We start from the raw sequence: 23,149 nt of genomic DNA, 5'->3' as shown, positions 1-23,149 counted from the left end.
TTTTTATCCCTTTAATGTGTGAAGTTAAACACTTCAAACATTCCCTCCTGCCTGTGTCCCCAAGGAATGAGCTGACACTATGGAGAACACGCTGCACTTGGTACCTACTTTGCATTTTTCTTTCTTCGTCGGATTTCTTTGGAAGAGGGACTCACTTTTAACCACTTGCTGACACAGGTTTACATCCGTTTTGATGGGTGTATATTTAAAACATGCTGTGAGAGTGGTAGGATATTAGATGTGACAATGTCATGTCTGAAAAACTTGTTACGTAAAGGGAAGGTTTTCCAGTAAAGAAGTATGAAACATCATTTGCCCAGATGTACACATGGCCACCAAAGTCAAGTCATCAAAGTGAAGACACATGGCATACACCATCGAATATTATTGATGGATGCATGGATGAAAATTAAGCTGAAGTGCCATAACACAAAAAGTCCCTAGGTGTTTGCTCTGGCTGACACATTCAAAAATCAACTTCTCTTATAAAATACAAAGTCAGTAGTTGTTTTCCAGAATGGTGCCAGACACTAAATTCACTTCTTATGATTTACGGTCTATGTTGCCTTTATCCTTAAATCCTAGTTGAACCACTACAGTTTCTTTTCAGAATCACATTAATATAAATGTCTATGGTGGCAGTTTGTGCATAGCAGTGCATGTTTTCTCATGCATAAACCACAGACTACAGAAAAAATTGGACACCATGACAGCTCGCATGCGGAGCTCCCCCTGGTGGCTGGCTGCAGTATAGGTCACCTCCTCCTCCATGTTAGTGGATGAGACTTGGGCCAAATTAAAACACTAAGGAACGCATCAAATTGGGTGTCAAGGATGGTTTCTGTCATTTTAGGTAGTTAATATAATAAAGATGCATGTCCAAGTGTCTATTTTTCAAAGGAATTTATTTTTGGTTAGTTATTTGACTTCCAAAAAAACAGGATGTGACATCACCGCTCAGTGAGGCAAGAAAGAAAAAACATAAAATAAGTACATTGTGTATTCTAGATGTACTCTTAAGACAGTACTGCACCGACTCTGGCTCTTAACTCACCAGATGTCGTCCAAGTCCCCGGAATTCTAGGCTCAGTTCAACCAATGAGAGGAAGTGGAGAGGCGTTGTCCATTTTTCCTAGCGTCTATGGTATGAAGCACACAAGATTGCTTGTCACTGTCAGTTACTCCATTCATCACATGGACACTGGACACAAGCAGAGCTTAACATGACAGCCATGTTTTTATTTTCCTTTTTAGCAGTGTTATTTGCACAAACATATGATTAAGGACAGTTGACGTCTTACGCACATGTGCAAGGATACATAAAACTGTGGCCTTTTATCAAGTGACAGCTGGGGGCACAGTTCCTACAATGTCCTGTGATGGTAAGTGGCTGCACTTATGAAAAGCTTTTATGTAAAGCACTTCTTTACAATTTTCCCCTCATTTGCACATTAACGCAAACACACACACATACACTGCCCTGAAGACATCACTTAAATATGTTGTTGGTACATCTCAAATTGACCACAACAATATAGTTTACCAAATGAACATGTCCTCCCTTCTTCAAGACATAAATAAACAAACATAACTTCCCAAAAAGTGCCCGTGTACTTGAAAATTCTGTGTTTTTGGAAAGTATGAGTCAGGCATTCAAGCCAGAATGAATAATTGGAGCTCCCCACTGAGATTTTTACACTTTAGATTCACAGTTTAACGCTCGCAGTGAAGTCTCCTCGCAAGATTAGAAGAGATGAAATCTTCACTCAGTGTGATTTTGAGGTTCTTTCTTTATGTATTTGGTAAAAAAGTTAGGCTGAAAAGAAAGCTTCACACATGAACCGCCACCAAAATCTGCTAATGGTAATAACACAAATTAACGGCACTGCGATCACGATAATATATTAATATGATTATTCGGGTTCATTGAGTTCAGTGAGCTTAAGAGGTTTTTAAATAAGATGCTGCATTGTAGTGTTGCACCTATTGTTTTGTATTTGTAGAACAGCTGGAAAATGTACTGCTCTTGCGTTGCGTTTCAGATCGGATTGCGAGATGCCTAGAAACGTGTTATCTTACTATTTAAAGGCTCGATGATTATATAAGGCACCTACTTTAACCTATTTCACTATCGAGTGAATCAAAATCAGGACAACAGACGGCCTTTTGCTCAATATCATTTTAATCCAGTGCCCACAAATAGTCAACGTGTCAAGGTAATGAAAGTCATTGTGTTGGGTTTCTTTTCCAATTTTAAAAAAGAAACTGTTGACGCATGGCCACACCATTTGTCTTAGTCATAATGGCCCCATCAACAACCATTGTGTGTCAGCTTGAAATATGAATCCGCCTCCCTGTCCCTGAATGCTGTGTATACTTTATCGACATTTGTGGAGCTTGTGGCCGTCTGGCTGAAGGCATTTGATGTAGATTTTCTCAAAGACTTCTTGTCTTGGGATTGTTCATATGGTCTGGGGATGGGAATTGAATGATTGATGCCTCACTGCCTCAAGTGACTCCCTTTGGCCTCATATAACTTTACAGTGTCATTTCCCCCCCGCCGCCCCTGCTCTGTAAATTAAGTGTAGTAAAAAAAATAAATAAATATATAAATAAAAGCATCAGGTCTAGGCCTCGCAGCCGCACTCATCAAGAAATTTCTCGCCCAAGGCCCTGGTGATCTTACAGGTGAATTCCTGTCAGTGCTTTGTGAGTTACAGCGCAGCTTAAAGTTGGACGTTGGAGCAGGACAGAGGTAAAGGGGCCAAATTGTAACAGATTGCCAGCCTAAACCTCTGCCCTTAAGCAAAAAAAAAAAAAAAAAAAAAAAAAATGGACTTTGGGGATGAGGGTGCCAGTCACAGCATAATTGATGTTGGGCAGGGGACGGGGTAAGTCCCATCTGTCGCTGTCTGCTATTTGGGAGACAAAAAAAATAATGCTTTCCCTTTTGTCCTCTCTTAACCGAGCCTTCAGACTGTGCTAGCAAAATCCTCTCTTCTGTCCCCCTTGTCCTCATTATAATCAAAATGCTGTGAGTCTAAGCCTGGTTTACCCTCAGAGAGCAGCAGCCTGGGGAGAGGCAACGGAAAGCCACATAGACCCATGACATATCCTATTTCCAATCATATGAGAACTGAGCAAGATAAATGTCCCAAATCATTCGTTTATGGTTGAATATACTGTATTTTGTGACTTTTTTTTTTTCTATTGAGACCTATGTGAAGCTTCGAGGTGTTTTTCCTTTTTTTTTTATGTGGGTGACTGAGTACACTGTACACTGTATTAGACGTGTGGCAGGGCTGCATTTCTCTCAAAGGTAGATGACAATTCTGCCTCCGCTTGTGAGCGTTCTGCATTAGGGACGGACAGCTGCCATCGCTTAGTAATGTGTTAATTGAACCGCATTTCCCGCAGACAAGCTCATTCCTCCCTCTCCGAACCACAGAGTCCAGTCAAAGCACAGAGACGTATAGTGCGCTGTACGTGCGCGCTGCATTTTTCAACAACATCAGTATGATTAATGGGCTTCGGAACTGGGGAACTTGTTCAGTGTGACACAAGCTTTTGTCTCCGTGTGTCATCCTCTTCCTCTTCCTGACACCCACCAGAGCCTCTCTTCACAACCAGCTACACTCTGGCTGGTTGGCTGGGGAAGGAGGATCCGGGGATCCGATATGAGCTGACAGCACAGTAATAACCCGCGCAAATTAACAGGGAGGGGCGTAAACGCGAATGCTAAAAGCACAATAGTAAAAGTGATTAAAAAAAAAAGCAATTCAGCGTCTTATATCTCTCGGTGCTCCTCGCGTCCCTGCAATAAATGCTTGCAAAGTGAAGCAGGCTTGGATACAAGGAATTTGTGCCAGTGATCATTTCAACGTTTCTTTTTTTTTTTTTAGCCCGTTATGAGAAGACTTAACTTTTGTTGTTTTATATCTCTCCCACTGACTCAATCATACATATTCATATAAACATATAAACACTTTGGCTGTGTTTCATGTTTGACTCAGCATAATTTAGTATTAAATGTGTGTCTTAAATGTGTGTGTGTGTGAGTACGTGTCTGTACACAAGCATGGATTTACATACATGCTAGGAGCCATCTTAGCCTTAGTGCAGCGATGGGACATGTGGGCTGTTCTTTGCCAAGAGCTGGCAGTGTAAAATTAGCCTGTTTTTTTTGGATGCCAGAATCATATCCTCAGGTCAGGTTAAGTTGAGATCATAAAAGTTGCTCAGGGATGCGCCAATTAACTTCCTTTTCGGACTCCGTGGGGATTGAAATTAGGTGAAAGAGTCAATTAAATTGACATTCTGAATTTCCTTTCACTTAATTTGCAATAATGTGGCAGGGGCTTTTTCGAGTCCCGCTCTTAATGTTTAACCTCTCACTTGCGCCTTTGTGTTTGGGACCAATTACATATCGCATTTAGGAGTAGCTAAGTAATCTGCAGCCTTATTCCGAAAGCACCGTCTGAAAGGGGTTTGCTTGTGCTTAACTGAATGTTATGAAATGTAGATGAATTTCCGGAAAGCTGTGCAGACAACTGAATCACTTTTATTAGTAAAAGAAAAAATACTGACTCACATGTTAATGTCAGAAACGCAGGGTAACACAAGATGTAATTTATGTTCTAATAAAATATCCATGAGAAGGAAAATAGAAATTGTGGCCAATTTAGATTTTTGATTTGAAAATGTAGCGATAATATATAATAGAACAAGGAAACATCTGATCGTCTTTGAAACAGTGCATTTAATTACAAGGAGGATCTGCACGTAGTTCTTGCTGTTTACAATCTACAAATTGTACACATCCGACCTGAACAGAAAAAGCCTTTGGTATCCAAGAAGAACTGAGCATTTGGGAATAATGTCTTTTGAAAGATCAACGGTCCTACTCACATTAGCAAATTCTCCAAGGAACAGCTCAGGTAGAAGAAAGGGCAGATTATGGAACCGAAGTATTTAAAAACCCAGATCTGAATCCCACTGAAATGTTGAGCCATTTAAAAGCGAGGAAACCTTCAAATATCTTCGAAAATGAAAATGGAAACTCTTTCACAGAAGATCGAAGGTTTTCTGGTGTAAATACTGTATGTCAAAAAGGTTAACAGCGTTCATGGGATGTACTAAGTGTTGTAGTGCCAGGTGTAGCTAGCGTTAGCGTGAGCAAGTGCACAATAATTCTGTTGTAAATGCTGCCCCTAACCTCCGACCATTGTGTAGAGAAATTCGAAAAGAAAAAAAGGAAATTCTTTCCAAATAGTTCAAAAATAATATGTTTCTGTGAGTGGCAAGAGACAAAATCTTAAAAATGGCGCCATAATTACACTAAAGCTCAGTGTTTGCCTGCCTTTGCTCTCCTTCCTTAGGTGTTATAAAGTTTTAGATCAGATCTGCGCCTTTAAGATTTTTTTAGATGCTCTTTGGGGTCCACTTGTGTTGCTTTCTGTCTGCACTATTACTTCCAGTTACAGCTCTAAAGAACAAAATCCAGCCTGGGAACTGTTTTGCATGGTTATGACACCGTGTCACCTCGAGGCCCTCATTCAGTGTGATTTGAAATACACAACATATGTATCTAAAACACTGACTCAAACTGCCACAGCGGCAGCAAAGTGTGTTTTCAATTTTGAAAATAAATCCAAATATTTCGGCGTGTGTACGAACTAGGATGTGTGTTTGTTTGGAGGCTTTATTAAAAGCAAGTCTCCGTGGTGGAGCGTTCAGAACCAATGTTCTTTTCTGACTGAGTGCCATGCACCCACAAAGGGTAGTTGCTGATTCAAGTCGTGCATAAAAGCTAATGTGCAGTAAACAAGAAAGAGCGGCTAAACTAGGCAATCTTGAGCTGTCTAAAATTGAAAACGTAAATGACTACACTAATGTTCCGTCTTCGATAGCCGTTTAAATTGACTAAATGTTTAATTTTGGGAGAAGGATAAGCGTCTTCCCGGGACTATACGTCATCTTTCACCCACACAGGCAGGTCAGTTCAAACCCACAAGGCGGTCACTTCGTGAATCTGCTGAAGCCTATAGGCCCAGTATGCAGCGGGGTGAGATGAGGGTGACCTTACCCGCCGGTCTATCACAAAACACAGACTGACACATGTCGTGCATATACTAAGTATTTTACGAATAATGCATGTTAGGGCCAGTGGAAGCTTCCACAAGTTCACTTCTCCTGAGCATTTTTATTTAAGCCGAGAGACTATTCATTACGAAGGTGATTATCCAGTGATTGTGACAACATCACACTTAGAAAGTTCTATCTAGCTTCCTGAAACCATTCAAAATTCATACTGATTACTTTGGAACATCTGGGCTCAAAGTAAAATAGCACAGCTTCATCAAATACTTATTACTGAATTACTGTCAGTGAAAGTGAAAGCCAAGGATGACCTTGGCACATTCAATTTTTAATTTTTTTTTCTTTTTTTTTTTTTTGCAATCATCCCCTTATACACACACACGCACACACCACCTTCTTCCACCATCATAAATAACCCCCCAGAAATGTAGACCCATGACCGGGGTGCTTAGCACAAGGGGATGTTGGGAGTGTTTCTTGTGGGTCCAGCTGTCTCCAGAGCTCTAAATCCCTTAATTATGAGGCCAGGGAAAGCAGTCTCTTAGGAGCATTAAACGTGCTCCTGTTTTGCACATCCACCAATCCCATTTGCTTCCCTTTTCCTTTCTTTTCTCTCCTTTTCTTGCGTCTGGAAAGATAGCAGAGTAATGGTGCTTGAGGATATAGAACAAAAAGGAGGTGTTAAACGAGAAATGGAGGGGGAGATCATTATTGATGTGACTAGAATAGTACTACTGCCAGGGACAAAAGGAATTAAAAGCTGCTTTTAATGCAGTGGTGTGCGAGTGCCGATTTTCAGAAATAGGGAATAGGTCGCTGGGCTCCGGACCTCACATTCTCATGAATTTTAGATTTGTATAATGGAAGGCGGCAAACAGTTTACGTCTTGCAGACTAGTTAGGTGTGTTTCGGACCTAATTGCGCTATTGCCAGGCGGACAGTGTAATGGCAAAGTTTCCAGTAACCTTTGAAAAAAAACTCCATGAGCCCACGAGACTGGAGAAAATAGTTCATATGAAAAGAGGAAGACATCACCCTTAAAGCGCATGAAAACATGAAAATCAATAAATAATTGGATGCTGATGAATAAACATGATGCACGGCTGAATATATTCTCAAAACTAAAATATACAGTGCATTTCCAGAACAGTTCTGAGGGGAGAAAAAAAAATCTAAATTCCAGGCATACAGAGCAGAAACACTTTTTACCTCCGCACCGCTTGCAGTTTTCATCATGTATTGGACAGGGAGAGTTGGATTTTTTTTTTTTTGTATATCTGTGCCTGAATTTTTGGAGTCTTTTAAGTAACCTCGAGAAGAATGTCAAAAAGATATTGACATTTCTTGCGTTTTTTGCTGCAGTTTATTTTATTTTTTTTTTCCTCAAGACTTCATATTGTTTAGAAAGCTTGACTGTTGCATTTCAGTCGTTTTTTATTCTCTGCCAATTTTATATGAGCGCTATATCAGCCTCGACTGCTGCGGTCTTAGATGGTAACCTTGTCGAGAGAGAAATTGAATTATTTATGTGTTTTTTGCTTTTTTTTTTTTTTTGGTGTTTGAGCGGGCGGCATGCAGATCTCGCTAAAACAAAGAATTCCATCACGGGAAGAGGAAGATTTTACCTCATCCTTTTAAAAGAGGGAGAAGAGAGGCTGGCAATTAAATGTGGAATGATAGGCTCAGAGACTCCATCATCACAGACAGCCATCTTAATCCTGTACAGGGTTGTTGTGTTTGCAAATACTGCTGCGCTGTGCGCAGTGGGTCTCGGCTTTAATCATGTCAAATATTTCACCAAGGTTTAGACTTTGACTCCCATTAGGTGTCCCCACCACCCACGGGGCAGAAAACAGCAGAGCATCATGAACAAACTTGACTGAAGTGAGAAATTATTTATCCCACCATTTCACGAGGTGGTGTTAGAGATTTTGTCTCAACTAAACAAAACATCTTGTTGCTTCTTATTTAGAGAAGTACTTGTCAGGGGATTATCAATACTTATCAGTGGAGTGGAAACTTGCAGTTTAACAGTACTTATTTTAAATCAAACAAGTCTGTTTTTTCTTTTTGTGGGGTCGCCGTTGTCAAAAGTAAATGTGCTTTTCTGAGTTAATGCACACTCCACGGACCGCTGCAGGACTCTTGATCTCTTTTGCGTTTACAGCTGCAGTGTTGTAAAAATGAATCATAATATTTAAGTGCATCGCGTGGCAGCATTACTATCACTTCGCGGAGAAGAAGTAGCAGATAGGGTTATATTTACTGGCTCCTAGAAGCGAAAGGGGAGCTGTTTTATGAAATTGAGTTAGTCAGTATTTATTTATTTCCATTTTACGACTGTTTAATTATGCTCCGCATATACATGCAACGTCACTGTACCAGATGCACTTCACACGCGTTGCTTTTGCGCCGAGCGCTTTGGTATGATTACGCTGTGGCGGACACCTCTGACAGCTTATCATATGCCAGGTTGAGACAGGCTTGTCAGTGAACTAATGGAGTGCTCTCGGGTTAATTTACAACCATATGAATTCCATCAATAAGCAATTAAGAGGTGTGGAAACACTGGCACCCGGGCCAGCCGCTAAATCCCCCACCAAGCCCCACCTGCTTTTAATCAATTAATTGCTGTGGCATGTCTGTTTAAAGCCACTTGATAGATTTACACGTATGAAAAAGGAAGTGCTCCCAGCACGGGCTTCCGTGTTGGCTTAAAGCAGGGGTCTTTGGCATTTTTCAGGCCAAGGACTCCCAAACTGATGGAGGGATTAAATAGGGACCCCCTACCTACTATATGTGTTCTATATTAAACTTGGCCTAGTGCTATTTATAAATATACATTATTATTATCATTGTGCATTTAATATTAAGCTATCCCTTATCCCTTTGCTAAAATATGTTGGATTCATGTTAATGTGTAGGAAAATTAAAAAAATATATACAAAAATGTGTAATCAACCAAAGATGTGACCCCCTCCTGCAGTGCCTCCGCAGACCCCTTGGGGTCACGGACCCCCTGTTGAAGACCTGAGCTTTAAAGCATGAGCCACGGATTCATAAACTGCAACCTCTGAGGCGATTCCTTTCTCACCTTGCGCTACCCTTGACAGATTTTTACAATGTTTCCTATTTTGATTAGAGCTCGGGCCTATGGAAGCACTCTCCGAACGTCCTCCTGCCAAGGAATTAACGTGCCAAACAACTGTTAAATGCCGAGGCACGATGGTGCGTGGAGAGCCTCGGGAAAGGGCGTGTTGGCATAGAGAAAACGTGAAAAACTCTTCAGCTAATGTCGTGAGAAGTGCCTCACATACGATGCAGTGCTCATCAAAATTCAACCGGTCCTTGTGCAGCTGGCAACCATCGGGTGCAGCACCTTCAGATGAAACTTGCTAGTCGACGTGTCCTTTAATCCACCACAATATGAAGCCCTCACATTCATATTTAAGTCACCGTACAAGGACCAGAACACTCCATGCTGAACAGCTGATTTTCTGGGGGATGTGAGAGATTTCCATTCATTACCCCCTCTCTCCTCCCTGTGCTCCTTTATAAAATTCTGAAATCTCGCTCACATGTTTTCTCTTACACCGCCATGACATACTTGCTGCGGTCCCGAGAGTATTTCAGACTGAAGGTTAGTGATATGATATGTATGAGATTTTCTACCTTATCAGCCTCATCCTCCTCACATGAGCCCTGGGGAGTTTTGAACACACTGTCCCAGCCATTCAGTTACCATTTTAAGTGGAGATTCTCTCAGCAGGTTTTGTCTTTCTTTTGAAAATAGACACAGTAGATGGATGGAGCAGGTCTGTAGATTTGTTTTAGTTTCATTTCAAACATCTGGGCAGAATGGCAGTGCTATTTCTCTGCTCTCAGTTGCTCGGCTGTCAGTGTTGCCAGTGCCGTTTCCACCTACACATTTACGCCCAAGATGACATTTCATCACAAATAATTCCCGAAACCCTCTGAGAGAGCGAAAGCGGAGTCATTTCTAACAGTTTAGGAATGTCTGAGGTCGCATTTTGGGTCTATTGAATGTATTTGGATGTTGTTTCACAAAGCTTTCCCCCTCTCCTCCGCAGCGCCTCCAAACAACATTTCAGTGGTGGCAGAGAACACTCCGGCCCCTTTCAGTCGATACCAAGCCCAGAATCTCACTCTTGTCTGCACTGCAAAGGGAGGGAAACCAGCCCCATCGGTGAGTTGCTGCTGAACATCAGCACACCATGCTGCTTGGAGACCTGCCTGTACAGCACACTGATCTCAGTTGTTTACAGCATAAGAAGAAGCTGAGTTTCTTTCTTTTTTTTTTTTTAATTGATGAATAAATTCATATGTCCAAACCACTTAGAGTTATAAGTGTTTTTAACATATCAGTAAAAAGACTCTTTAAGCAGAATTTCAAATGTTGCATGTCAACCGCTCCGGTTTTGATCTCAGTGTTTCTATCAGAAATGTGTCATTATTTGCTGAATCATAGGTAAACATCAATATACAGTAAATAAATAATATTTTACCGGTGAATGAAAAAAAAAGAGAGCAATTAAAATTACAGAGCATGTTTCTTTGCCGTTGTTTAAAGGAACTGTCACCAAATGTTGCGGATGCCTTCATGAAATGTGCAATGTAGTCATTAAAAGTAGCAGATCACATTTAGGAAAAAGTCACATTGGTGTTATTGATGGTCACATTCCAGGTAATTAATCTAATCACAGGGACGTGGTAGCAACGGTTGTTCACAGAATTAGCACTGCGCGACCTCAGCCGCACACATTTTGCGCGCAGTCAGGCACACGCGCGCACGACTTTTTGAAGTGTAAGACAAGGTCTTGCAAATATCTGAAGCACTTGCTCAGATGTTTGGTGGCATATGAGCTCACGGACGCTGTATGAGAGCAGTTGCTCGCTGTTAGTTCCCACTGGGCCATTAATCATCGTCCATGAGCGTATGGTAATGGACTCCAGACCCTGAGCGCACCTATCTCCTGCAATTACGAGCGCAGTGAGAGGTGAATACAAGGTGAATATGATTTCCGTCTCTCAGGTACTTCCTGGTTGATGGTGTGATGAGTAAGATTCTCCCCTGTTGTGATTTCGCTAGGAGCCTTAAGCCATTAAAGCTCAGCACAGCTGGATCCTTTTTTCCAAGGCATTATGGAGGAAAAGAATTTGAAAGGTTTCGGCTGGTCAGTAAGCCCAGACTGTCTCTGTGTCACTGACTAGGTCACACCAATGATAATTAGCTTTGTCAGCAACGCAGCAAGTAAATGATTAAAGCTGTGACTTGAGATAAAATACAAAAGACTCTGGTTGCTCAACTCACCATTGTGTTAGAACAATTGCAGGAATAAATATTTAATGTAGTATAAACTGAAACGTTTTGATATGGTTCAGTATGAATATAATTTCCTTTCTGTTTGTAATAATTTCACTCCAGTTTAACCACTTAAAAATGGCATTTTAAATAACAAGGGAGCAATCTGCTTTCTACATCATGACATACAATGTGTCAGGGTTGCACAGCTCTCGCTCGGTGAAATAGTTCATTCTTTCTGTGCATTTTCGCCCCACATTGTTCAAACGTTCTTTTTTTGTTTCTGTATTTTTAAGATGTGATGCCCTGGCGGGACCACTTTGCACATGTCTATAAAGTTAAATTCTGACGAATGTGTTGTTATGTTAGCACATACATCATCTCCAGTTCAACAGTTTGAATCTCTAATCGGACTGATTTCCCTTGCATTGACTGTATTGTACCCTCTGACTCCGCTATCATCTGCAATATACCAAGTAATGTTTCATTTTACCTCCATAGTGTCTTTTAAAAACGCTTCATTTTTACGACTGTAAACTTAACACTCCTTAAGCCTGTATCTTACCACTACTAACCAGAAAAAAAGTAGCAGTAATTGTACACCCTGCACACCCACACAGTGTTTTTTGAAGTTGAAGCTACAGGATGTTGGAAGTTTGCTAAAGTCACCAAACATTTGACATTGGGGATTTTGTTGTTGTTTTTAAGCACCAACAATGAGAGTCGTACGTTAGTCAAGCATCAGATGTGCGCTCCCACACAATCCTGAGAAGAGGTTTAATTAGCCTATATAAGTGAAAACACCTGTGTGCAAGTACCACGAGTGTTAAGGGCCTTTAATGATCCTCGTGCTCTCCTAGCATGGAATTAATTCGGATAAAATTAGATTTGTGTGTTATTGTGATGCAGCATGTGGGAGCCAGGAAGCTATTGGCTGGCCAGAAACCAGTTGTAGCATTGCATGTCAGGCCTCTATCATATGGGCAAACAGATGCAGTATTTTCCCTGAAATAAGCCTGTTGATTACAGGAAACATAGGAAAGAAAACGCTTTTTGCAAAGGCCATGATCATGGCCTGTCAAAGTTGCTTTGTGAAGTTGGACTAAATCAAAACCCAACAAACAGCCTCTGACAGGTTTCATGGACAGATTTTCAAAGTACTGTCTCTCTAGACTGGAAAGTTCTCTTTAATCTCATTTGAAGTCTTCATCATGGTCCTTAATCAGCAGGAAGCGTCTATTAATTTGTAATTGGCATGGAGATATGTTTGGTCATTCGGGAAGCAGAACTTGCTTTATGTGTGTTTGGATTATTTTTCAGGCTTGGTTTGCTTAAGGACTGTTATGATTCAAAATTAGCTCTTTGTCAAATTAATAATTGAATGTTACCATACGATTTCGCAATCCTGGCTTACCACGTAGCCGTTGTTTTAAAATGATCGAAGCTAAACATATAGCTACTAAAAAGCTGCAAAAAGATAATTACAAAATAACATACGTTTGTGGCATCATTCTTCACATATTGCCAGTACGGTGTCACAGTGGAAGAATGAGTACACATATTGCATTTAAACTGTGTCCATTTGCTCTATTTGTGCTATTGTCCATGGTCATGCTGCATAACAAAACCTCATTATGGGGTTTGTAAGTATTTGCTCGAGTGTTGCTGCTTTGGCCCACTTGTGTGACTGCAACTTCAAACAGCTCCCTTCGCTTTTTGATGAAACTCATTTAGTCTTTGTCGGTGCTGCTGCCCGGGGGCTTGTTGCAAAATGAGCTGTTGTCAGCTCTATTTTCAATGTCATATCATTCCAAGCCTAGTCTCAATAGTGGCTCCGAACTTACAATGTAACTGACCCAACTGATTGAGCCACCATTTAGCAGAAGCCTCCAAACATAAAAATGTATCATCATACCAATGTATTTTCCAATTAAGCTAACTAAAAGTGATACATTTTTAATTTTGTGCACCAAATGAGTAAATAGACCAATTTTGTATTAACTGTATTTTCAGTCGTTTCCAGTATCAGTTCAATTCAGGTATCCAAATGTGTTTCATATCTTCAGCTGTTCTTTATTTTAAAAAAAAACACAGTGTGAACACTGGATCTACAGACATGTCAGGAAATATTAAGTAACAAATGAATAACCCAATCTCACATGGCATTGATTCTTGGGATAAGAGACAAAACTTGTGCTACATAGAACAGTCTCCTTCATGCTATAAATAAATATATTAACAATCATAAAAGTACTTAAAAAGTTGCATGTAAATGAGTTTCATATGTGCATGACCCTTGAAAATCCCAATGATATGTCAAAAACTCCCTACTGCTGTGGGCTAGGCTAGTTAGCTGGTGTCTTTTTGTTGGTTGCTAGTTGGTGTCACATCTTTTGTTTTTTGTTTTTTTGTTATGTGTCTTGCCCCGAACCTTGGCACAAGGAAGAAGTGTTGGTTGACATGTAGTCACATATTCCATCACTTCTTACCTACTGCTGTTGGTTAGGCTAGTTAGCTGGGGTCTTCTTGTTGATTGCTAGCGGTAGGTGACTGCTAGCCTGCTGGTCGATTTTTCAGTTAGACTAGGCTTCTAAATGTGTTTTGCCTTGGACACTGGCACAAGAGATCTCATCCTGTGTAATAATGAATGCTCTCATACTTTATTTTATTTTTTTCAGCAGAAAATACAGAAAACACTGGCACTGTGACGAGAAAATGCACATTTTTAGCCTGTCCTCAGCAAGCGGACACAGTGTCAGACTACCAAAAAAGTGTTTGCAACTGCTGTTAATGCATAGGTGTGCATATCAAATGAAAGGAAATGATTATTAATACATCAAACAATACAAACAATGCACTTCAAATTATATTTTCCATAAAATACTACATATGAAACGTGTGTCCTCACTCTCAGTCAACTCTGTCAGATTTAAAAAAATCTCAAATAAGGTTTGCTGACAAATTAACCATTTCTATTTACACATTGGTCAGTTATGGAGCTAAAAGTGCCATATGTTCAGCGGCCAGCTGCTAAGTGAGTCCATAGCTGGGCAGGTAGTTTACAGAAAGATTTCAGAACTTGAAAAAACTGCCTGTTGCAGCTCAGGACATCACAATGTGAGAGAGTGAGAGTGAGCATAAACCATAACAGTAAAGTTTAAGACTGGACAGTGAAACAGAGGACTGCAGTCTTTATAATCTTAATGCCATTTCACTCACATTTTATGTTCGTCAGCATCAGAAAACTGTAAAGCATAAGCACAGGGTCCTCTCATCTTCAAGCATTAATTCAAACAGTTAATGTTTAAAATGTTATATCACCAGCTTAACTCATAATTAGACAAAATGTATCCCTATTGTCACCTGCTATTTAATATTTTTATACACAGCTGTGTGTTAGAAAGAGTCAGGACAAACAGGAGAGACAAAACCCTGCATCTCCACACAAGCTTCACAACATTTACCAAACCAACCCTGCAGAAGACTTATGGAGTTAACCTTGTAACCTCTTATTCATCATGTAGAATATGTAAACAAGTGAATATGGGATACAGCCATACTTTACATTGTTGTGAATGCCATAGCTCACCCCAGCCTTGACTTTTTTTCCCCCATAAGAACCTTGAGTGCTTTTATCCACCATTCAGTGCAATATTTCTTTTGTCATAAACAGAGACGTAAGCTTTGTTTTTGTTTTGATAAATTTGCTTTGGCACTCCTCAAAGAAAAAGATGTTCCCTGTTGCTATGCAACACCCTTTTTCGTCCTTCCAGCATCCAGTGTAATGTCTGACACTTGATTCTGATGACATTTGAAAGTGTTGAACTTCCTCCAGTAGCTGTGCTGCTGTTGCATGTCGTGTTACACTGTTATTAAATCCACTTTTAGAACGCTCCCATTGTTCTTTCCTTCCAGCTGATTATGTTCCCGTTTTATTGGTTCTTCAAGTGTCAAATTAGGACTGAATAAAATAACGGGTAGATAGATATGGACACCCACTAATTTTAAAAGAGAAAATGATCATGAAAGCTGCAGTATGATGAACTGCATTCTTTCTGCATGCCTAATATTATTTATCCTCACAGACAACAAAAATAATAAGTTGTCTTGTGCTCAATCAATGCAGTAAATTGACACTTTTTGCCATAGGAAGTATTCAGTGGTAATAAAACAGATTCTCCGTATGTACACATGATCATATACTGTATGCTGTCTAATTACATAAATCCAGTGTATTCAACTTTGTACTTTTTCTAAAGCTGTTACTTCTCACCACTTTTTGACACATCCCAAATTCCTCTACTGCATCTCGGCGAGAAGTGAATATAATGGCCTGCATGTGTTAAAAGTGTCTGCCATTATGTTTCAAGATCTGTCAGCATCTGATGCCGCTGAAGCAAGATGGTGACATATCAATAATAGCTTCCCAGTGCCACTATTAGAACATCCTCAGAGCACAAGCAAGCTCTGATTGAAAAGAGGAACGATAATGACAGTTAATAATAAGAAGGAAAGCTGATTAAGTCACGGCCAGGATCCTTCTCGCTGCCTCTCTCCTTCTTTCTTTACCCTCGTGCGCTTGCTTCTAGTCTCTCATTGACTCTTTCTGTCGCTATCGAAATTGCTGCCTTGTCCTTTTGACACCCCCGTGATTAATTGCAGCAACATAAAGGTGTATATGGACCGGTGCGTGTTTGTTACATTTCTAAAAAGGTTTTGGATTTGAGATGCCGGTGAGGTGGGGGCAGCTTGGCAGTGCGCAGAATGCAGGTGCTTTCATCACTTTCTATTCAGAGGCAATTGCAGAGCCCTTCTCATACCATCCCAGCATAATTTCACCACTGTCTTGGCATTGTGTCTTTGCTACTGCTTAGAATTACATCTCTATTTTTTCTGTGCTAATTTCAGAATGAAGTAAGTGGTTTGTGTCTGCTTTAATTGTCTCCGCGTATTGGACTATGGAGTATTTGGGGATTTATAACAGAGCCGTGATTGATAATCACTTTATTCCGTGCAGTAACTGCTTGTGAGAGGACAATACAACTGCAATGCCAGAAACACTCAAAAATCCTCTTTTACGCGAGAGTGAATGCTACTTGCCAGGTCCCAGGACAACAAACTATATTAACAAGCCAGCAAGTTGAGTAAAGGCTGTTATATAGATATGTAGGCTTTATATCACAGTTCTTCAACAGTCCACAACCCCTAGGGGTCCATGGGGGTACTGCAGGGGAGGGTCGCAAAATCTTTGGGTGATTAGACATTTTTCATACATTGTTTTTTAAATTTTCCCTCCAAAATTGAAATTTGTTTAAATGCCCATTAACATGAATCCTACATATGTTAGTAGAAGATGTTGTCTTTCAGATGCAGGAGTTGTCTCAATAGCGCACCGTTTCACAATCTAAGCTTCCTGTACACAGTAGGCCCCGCCCCTATCGCTGCTGAGCCAATCACATATTACACAAGATTCACTTAATATAGAGCACATATAATCTGTCCATCCTTAGTCTGAAAGACGTTGAAGACCCCTGTTTTATGTAATTTGCATCTTGTCTAGCATGATTGTTAAAGAGATGTACAGTTCTGTACTGTTCGTTCGAAATTTCGGATTCAAATATAGTCGTTACGACAAAGTACTGATGAACAGAATAAAAGGAGATTCCTCCCCAACAGGCGTTAAGAACTATAGAAGCTCCTTGCGTGAGTGGAAAAACATCTTCAAGAAACCTCACAAGTTCAATTTTCACTCTCTGGCATGCAACCATTTATTGGAGACGTGCATCCCAATGAGTGACACCCTCGATTTCAGTTTGGCAGGTTCATAATCACATGTAGAAAATTAATCAGTGCCTGCTCTCCGTTTTGAATAGACTGAGAGGAGTGATGTGTTTTCTGTTATCTTTGCCTGTCAAACAACATTTTTTTTTCGCAAATTAGTAGGTAGCTTAAAGAAAAACAACGAAATCAACAAAATCAAGCCTACGGTGTTGACAGTCTCCTTAATTGTGCATGGATTTTAAGCTGAATTGATTTGTTCTTATTAAGTTTTCACAAAAAAAAAAATAAATAAATAAAAACATCATGGAGGCCCATTTTTGTTGGGGCACATGTCGTGGAGGGACCATTGTCACACTTTTTTTTCACCTGTTCGTGGTGAAAGCCAAAACATTCTGTTTATTTGTCTTCAGTTTAACATGACTGACTTGTATGTCACTGTAGTTCCCATTGCATCAAAAACTTCAAATCTGTTAAGAGTACCTCAGTGTAAAATTACGATGACAAGTGTTGGATATATCGCAAAACACGATGGCATCACTTAACATGATAATTTCTAGAAAGCACTACAAAGAATTTTCGATGACAGTGGCCACTCAGCTGCTGTGACTGTGTACTTCCTGTATGTCAGTTTGTGTCTGCAAAACGTCCATAACCATATTCTATATATATGTGATCTGCTAGTGATGGAAGGAGTAAAGAAAAAGAGCAGAACTGCAGAATGATGATAATGAAATAATACTCTGCCAGCAGCTACGTATCTGCCATTCATTTCACTCTTGTCTTTGATGAAACATTCATTCATTCCTGTTCTTATACCTCCAACAGACAGGTGGCAAAAAAAGATATTAAAAAAAAGGGATCACTATGAATACGTAAACCGATGCTTCATATTTTGCTGGAGGTAAGACCTCAGTAAAATATTATTTCTGCCTCATTTAGAGCCGTCTCAACACATTGCTCCATGCTCTTAGTTAAGTAACGCCGCTGTTTAATATTTCTTTTATGACCGTAATTTAACTTGTCTGTTAATGTTTGCGGAAACAAACCCGTTATTTAGGCCTACTAAATTAACTCCCTATTATACCAGCCCATAGCCAATGCAGCTGTTATTGTGTACCCACACCATTTTGTCCAACAAAAGCCCCGGAACAGGTGCACGGATCTTTCTAATCCACACTCCTCTCCCTCCACCTGCTGTGATAATTAATGAAGTGTTTCAGTGCACTGTGAAAAAGCTTCTTCCCTTTGCAAGTTGTTGAGTAGCTGCAGGAGTTAGTAGCAGACGCAATGGGGTCATTGTGGATAAGGTTGATGTTTCTACTTACCACTGTCCTATTAGAGTTTAAGCTCTGGCTCAGCACATGAGGTAAATGTAGATAAACGGTGATGGATACTGAATGCTCACAATAACATCCAGTGAAGTAAAATGTGTTAACTGGAGGAACTTTAATTGTAAATTAGCATTGCACGCTATGCTTGTCAATACACAATACACAGCTGTACATTCAGAGGACTCTGTGCTACCAAAGGTTCACAAGAATGTTGTGCAGATGAAAAATAAAATAAAAATAAATGTCATTATTGAGGTTGAAGTGGAGTTATCTCGCCAACAGGCTGATTTCCTGACATGTCAGTGCCTGTATGGATACCTGACACAACCTGAATTCCTGTGTGCACCTGGAATCTACATGTTGGTGGAGCGCAGTGATGGCTCTTTGCTCATGTGTGTGCTGGTGCTAAATTTATCTTTTCAAATTTTTTTATAGCAATATTTTAGCAGTATCTATACTATGTGTGTGCATGTGTGTGTGTACACTAGAGTATGAAGTAAGAATTTGCATGTTATCTTTTACTAACTGTTCCTCCAATATGAGAATTCAGAACGACCCCAACAGTCTATTGGACTTGATATGTATGTATGCAGTAAAAATAAATATATATATTTAACTGAAATCTATTGAAATATATTAGACTGTATCGAGTTTTACAGTTATTCTAAAAAAATTAACAAACTAAGGCACTTGGTTGCCTTAAAGTTTAAAAGAAAGTTTTAGTTGAAGGCTATACTTTACATAAGTCTATCTGTGTACTGGAAGTCTAGTGCAGGTAGATGGGGCCACAGACCAATTCAAGGAGACTGGGTAGGGACAACATGGTTAAGAGACGGATTTAAATTTCTTATCTGTCATTTGACAGCAACCCATGTTGTCTTGCCTTTGAGCAAGGGTACTCAGCCCCATGTGGACTCTGTACGCGGCTGCTCTGGTGACTATAAAAACTAGGATACAACCCGGCAGCATAACACAGCTTTTAATGATGTTGCATCTGTCCAGTCAAACTACCTCAGCAACGAGGGAGCCCAAACAGTCAACACCCATCCATCAGTTATTTAAAATAAGTTGTTAAAATACAGGCAACTAAAGTGCGGGCACACTGCTGATTCGAACTGAACTTGACATTGGCGTTGACAGGTGTACTGTGCTTTCCAAGTTGAACACTACTCCAAAGAAAATGTAACATTGTAAAGCTATGCTGCGGTCCTGGGTCCCTGTTACATGTTAATCTTTGGAAAATTGAATTTGAATTGACCAAAGGTCCCTAAAAGAGCTTTGTATTAAATGTTCCTTTCTTCAGCAACATAAAAGGGGGCCTTCCGTTTCCAAAGTACCACAGGCAGCAACTTGTTTCAAAGCTGATATCTGGAGGTTATGTGCTGTAATGGGAGCATGAATTCCCTGTTTGCATGGCAGCCTGAGATGGTAACATTATGAAAGGTGAGGAAACGACTGGGAAACCCTTGTAAGTGGTTGTTAGCTGCAGCAGAACTAAGGGCAGCTGAGCAATTTAAAAATATTGTCTTATATCTGCACTAATAGATATTTTAACAGTTGACAACAGAAAACTCTGACTTGTTTTTTTTTGGGGGGGGTGAGATTCCCTCTCCAACAGACAATGTTAGGACTTAGCTGTCAACATAATTAAGCAATTAGGAACTGAAATTACACATATCTTCACAGAGTTGAATAAAAAGTGTTGGACAAAAGTCTAAAGCTTGTTGACTATATACTCACAGTCCACTTTATTAGGTACACCTTGAGAGTAAAAGGTTGGACCCCCTTTTGCCTTTAGAACTGCCTTAATTCTTATTGTCATACTTCCAACAAGGTGTTGGAAACATTCCTCAGAGATTTTGGTGCGTATTGACATGACAGCATCACGAAGTTGCTGCAGATTTGTAGGCTGCACATCTATGATGCGAATCTCCCGTTCCACCACATCTCGAAGGTGCTCTATTGGATTGCGATCTGGTGACGGTGGAGACCATTGCAGTGAACTCATTGTCATGTTCAAGAAACCAGATTAAGATGATATGAGCTTTGTGACATGGTGCTTTATCCTGCCTGAAGTAGACGTCAGGAGATGGTCCACTGTGGTCATGAAGGGATGGACATGGTCACCACACCATTACACCACCACCAGTCTGAACCGATCCGAATGTCGCAGCTGATATCGAAACTCCTCAGACGAGGCAACATTTTTCCAGTCTTCCATTATCCAATTGTATGAACTGTAGTCCCAGTTTCCTGTTCTTAGCTGAAAGGAGTGGCACCCAGTGTGGTCTTCTGCTGCTGTAGCCCATCTTCTTCAAGGTTGGACATGTTGTGAGTTCAGAGATGGTATTCTGCATTCCTCGGTGGTAACGAGTGGTTATTTGAGTTACTGTTGCCTTTCTATCATCTCCAACCAGTCTGACAATTCTCCTCTGACAGCTCACATCAACAAGGCATTTTCATCCACACATCCGCCGCTCACTGGATATTTTCTCTTTTTCCAACCATTCTCTGTAAACCCTAGAGATGGTTGTGTGTGAAAATCCCAGTAGATCAGCAGTTTCTGAAATACACAGACCAGCCCGTCTGGCACCAACAACCATACCTCGTTCAAAGTCCCTTAAATCCCCTTTCTTCCCCATTCTGATGCTCGGTTTGAACTCCAGCAAGTTGTCTTGATCACCTCTACATGACTAAATGCATTGAATTACAGCCATGTGGTTGGCTGATTAGCGATTTGTGTTAACAAGCAATTGAGCAGGTGTACAAGTTGTGCAGAAAAAAAATGTCTAATCTATTAATATGTGTCCATCTCTTGTTTCTTTTTTTGTTCTCCTCTCCATCTGTTTCTCCATTTCAATCCTCCTTGTTCTGTGTATATGTAGGTGTACTTTAAGCGCGATGGCGAGTTGATAGAGGTGATCTCTTACACGCAACCCTCCGGCAACGAGCAGGGCGGCGGCTCGGCGGGGGTGAGAGGAGCCAGACCCCTCATCAGCAGGGACCTCGATGACACTAAGCTCCAGCGGTCCCTCTCCCTCCTGGACCCCGAAGGGCGGCCGGCCCACCTGTACACGGAGAGCCCCCAGCGTGTCCACACTCAGGGCCAACAGGCCTACGAGCCCAGCCCCGCAACGGAGGTCATCCCAGAGACAGTGGTGAGCAGGGAGTTCCCCCGCTGGGTACACAGCACGGACCCCCTCTACTACTTCAGTCACACTCACATCCCGCAGAGCGACGGCTCTGTGGTGGTGCAGGCCCGACTCACCTGGACCCTCAACCCTCAACTTGATAATGACGCCCTATTCAGCTGTGAAGTCAAGCACCCGGCACTGTCCATGCCCATGCAGACAGAGGTCACTCTATGTGAGTAGGATGCAGTCTATCACATTGTTTTTGTACTACGCTGTTCTCATTCCTCTCACCACCTTTTTGCTCGTCTGCCCTCTATCCCTCCTCCAACCCAACCCAGCCCAACCCGGAGCACTCCACCTAGGTGCACACACACACACCCTTTTCTCATTCCGTCTTCCCTTTTAATCTCCCGCTGTCTCCTTGTATCCCCTTGCCACACTTGGAAACCGACTGGGACTCCTTATGTCTCCCTTGCAAATGTACTCAGAACAACACTGATTTTCATTTGAAACTGCTTAATTGTGTTACAGCTGAGCAGATTGCGAGTTTAGCGGCGAATGCAAAACTCCAAGTGACTGACAGGGCAATTCATCGAGCTGTCTGTCGCTAGATTGAGTTAATGCAGGGCCGTTATTGAAAAAGTCAACCTGAATTAGAGGAGTCAGATGAGAATTTAGACACACTGACCAATGTTTTATCACTGGAAAGACAATCTCAGAGATGCCACCCCTTCTTTGAACTTCAGTGAACACCTCCCTTACCCTCTTCAGTGCCACGCTTTAGTCTTGCAAACAGATGCGCGGCCCCTTTATTTCATCTCTTTATTTCAAGGAGAAAAACACTGCGGGTTGGTATTCGTTGCTCCTCTCTAAACTAACAGAGAAGGAGAAATAGTGAGGGAGTTGGTGATTTCAGAAAACATACCAAAAGTTAGTATTACATTTTATTAGTGTGTGATCCAAGAGCAGCAGACTTTTTTTTTTTCTTTTTTTTATCTAAAAACAAAGATGGCTTCCAGTACATCCAATTAACATTTCAAAGGCAATATTTGGTGTAGTCCTCCTGGAAACGAGGCACACAATCCTGACATGATAAACAGAGGCATTATCTTCCACGAGAGAGAGAGAGAGAGAGATGCTTTGTATGTATCTCGCTGTCAGTATTTTATCTCACATCACCACCTTTCATCCAATTAAAACTTGTCTTTCTACCCTGGTGAGCAATGACAGGCCCTCTCAGTGAATCTATATCAACTGTCACTATCATCTAGAAGTCTTTAATAGGTTTAACTCTCACTCGTTTTCTTGACTTAATTGTGGTTATTGTGGAGGATCTGTGAAGTCTTGATGCTGGTAATACAACTTGGTAAATTGTTCTGTATCTAAAAACACAGTATACACTAGGGGTGGAACAAATAGTTACAACGCTATTTGTATTTGAGAACAAGACAAACATCAAGACAAGCATATAACTTTTGGGA

The 23,149-nt window shown here is 40.8% G+C and overlaps 1 protein-coding gene across 2 annotated transcripts in view; it reads left to right on the top strand.

Moving 5' to 3' along the window:
* Positions 1-23,149, top strand: part of igsf21a (immunoglobin superfamily, member 21a) — a 156,395-nt gene that overhangs the window by 118,373 nt on the left and 14,873 nt on the right. For both annotated transcript variants that reach the window (XM_047583849.1, XM_047583850.1), the window contains exons 5-6: positions 10,191-10,306; positions 21,420-21,900. In XM_047583849.1, coding sequence (XP_047439805.1) covers positions 10,191-10,306; positions 21,420-21,900 — 597 coding nt within the window. The remainder of the gene's footprint in view (positions 1-10,190; positions 10,307-21,419; positions 21,901-23,149) is intronic.

The sequence above is a fragment of the Mugil cephalus genome, chromosome 4, assembly GCF_022458985.1.
Source record: "Mugil cephalus isolate CIBA_MC_2020 chromosome 4, CIBA_Mcephalus_1.1, whole genome shotgun sequence".
Classification (NCBI taxonomy): Eukaryota; Metazoa; Chordata; class Actinopteri; order Mugiliformes; family Mugilidae; genus Mugil; species Mugil cephalus.
Note: the sequence above shows the minus strand (reverse complement) of the source record. Positions and strands in the feature narration are given on the sequence as shown.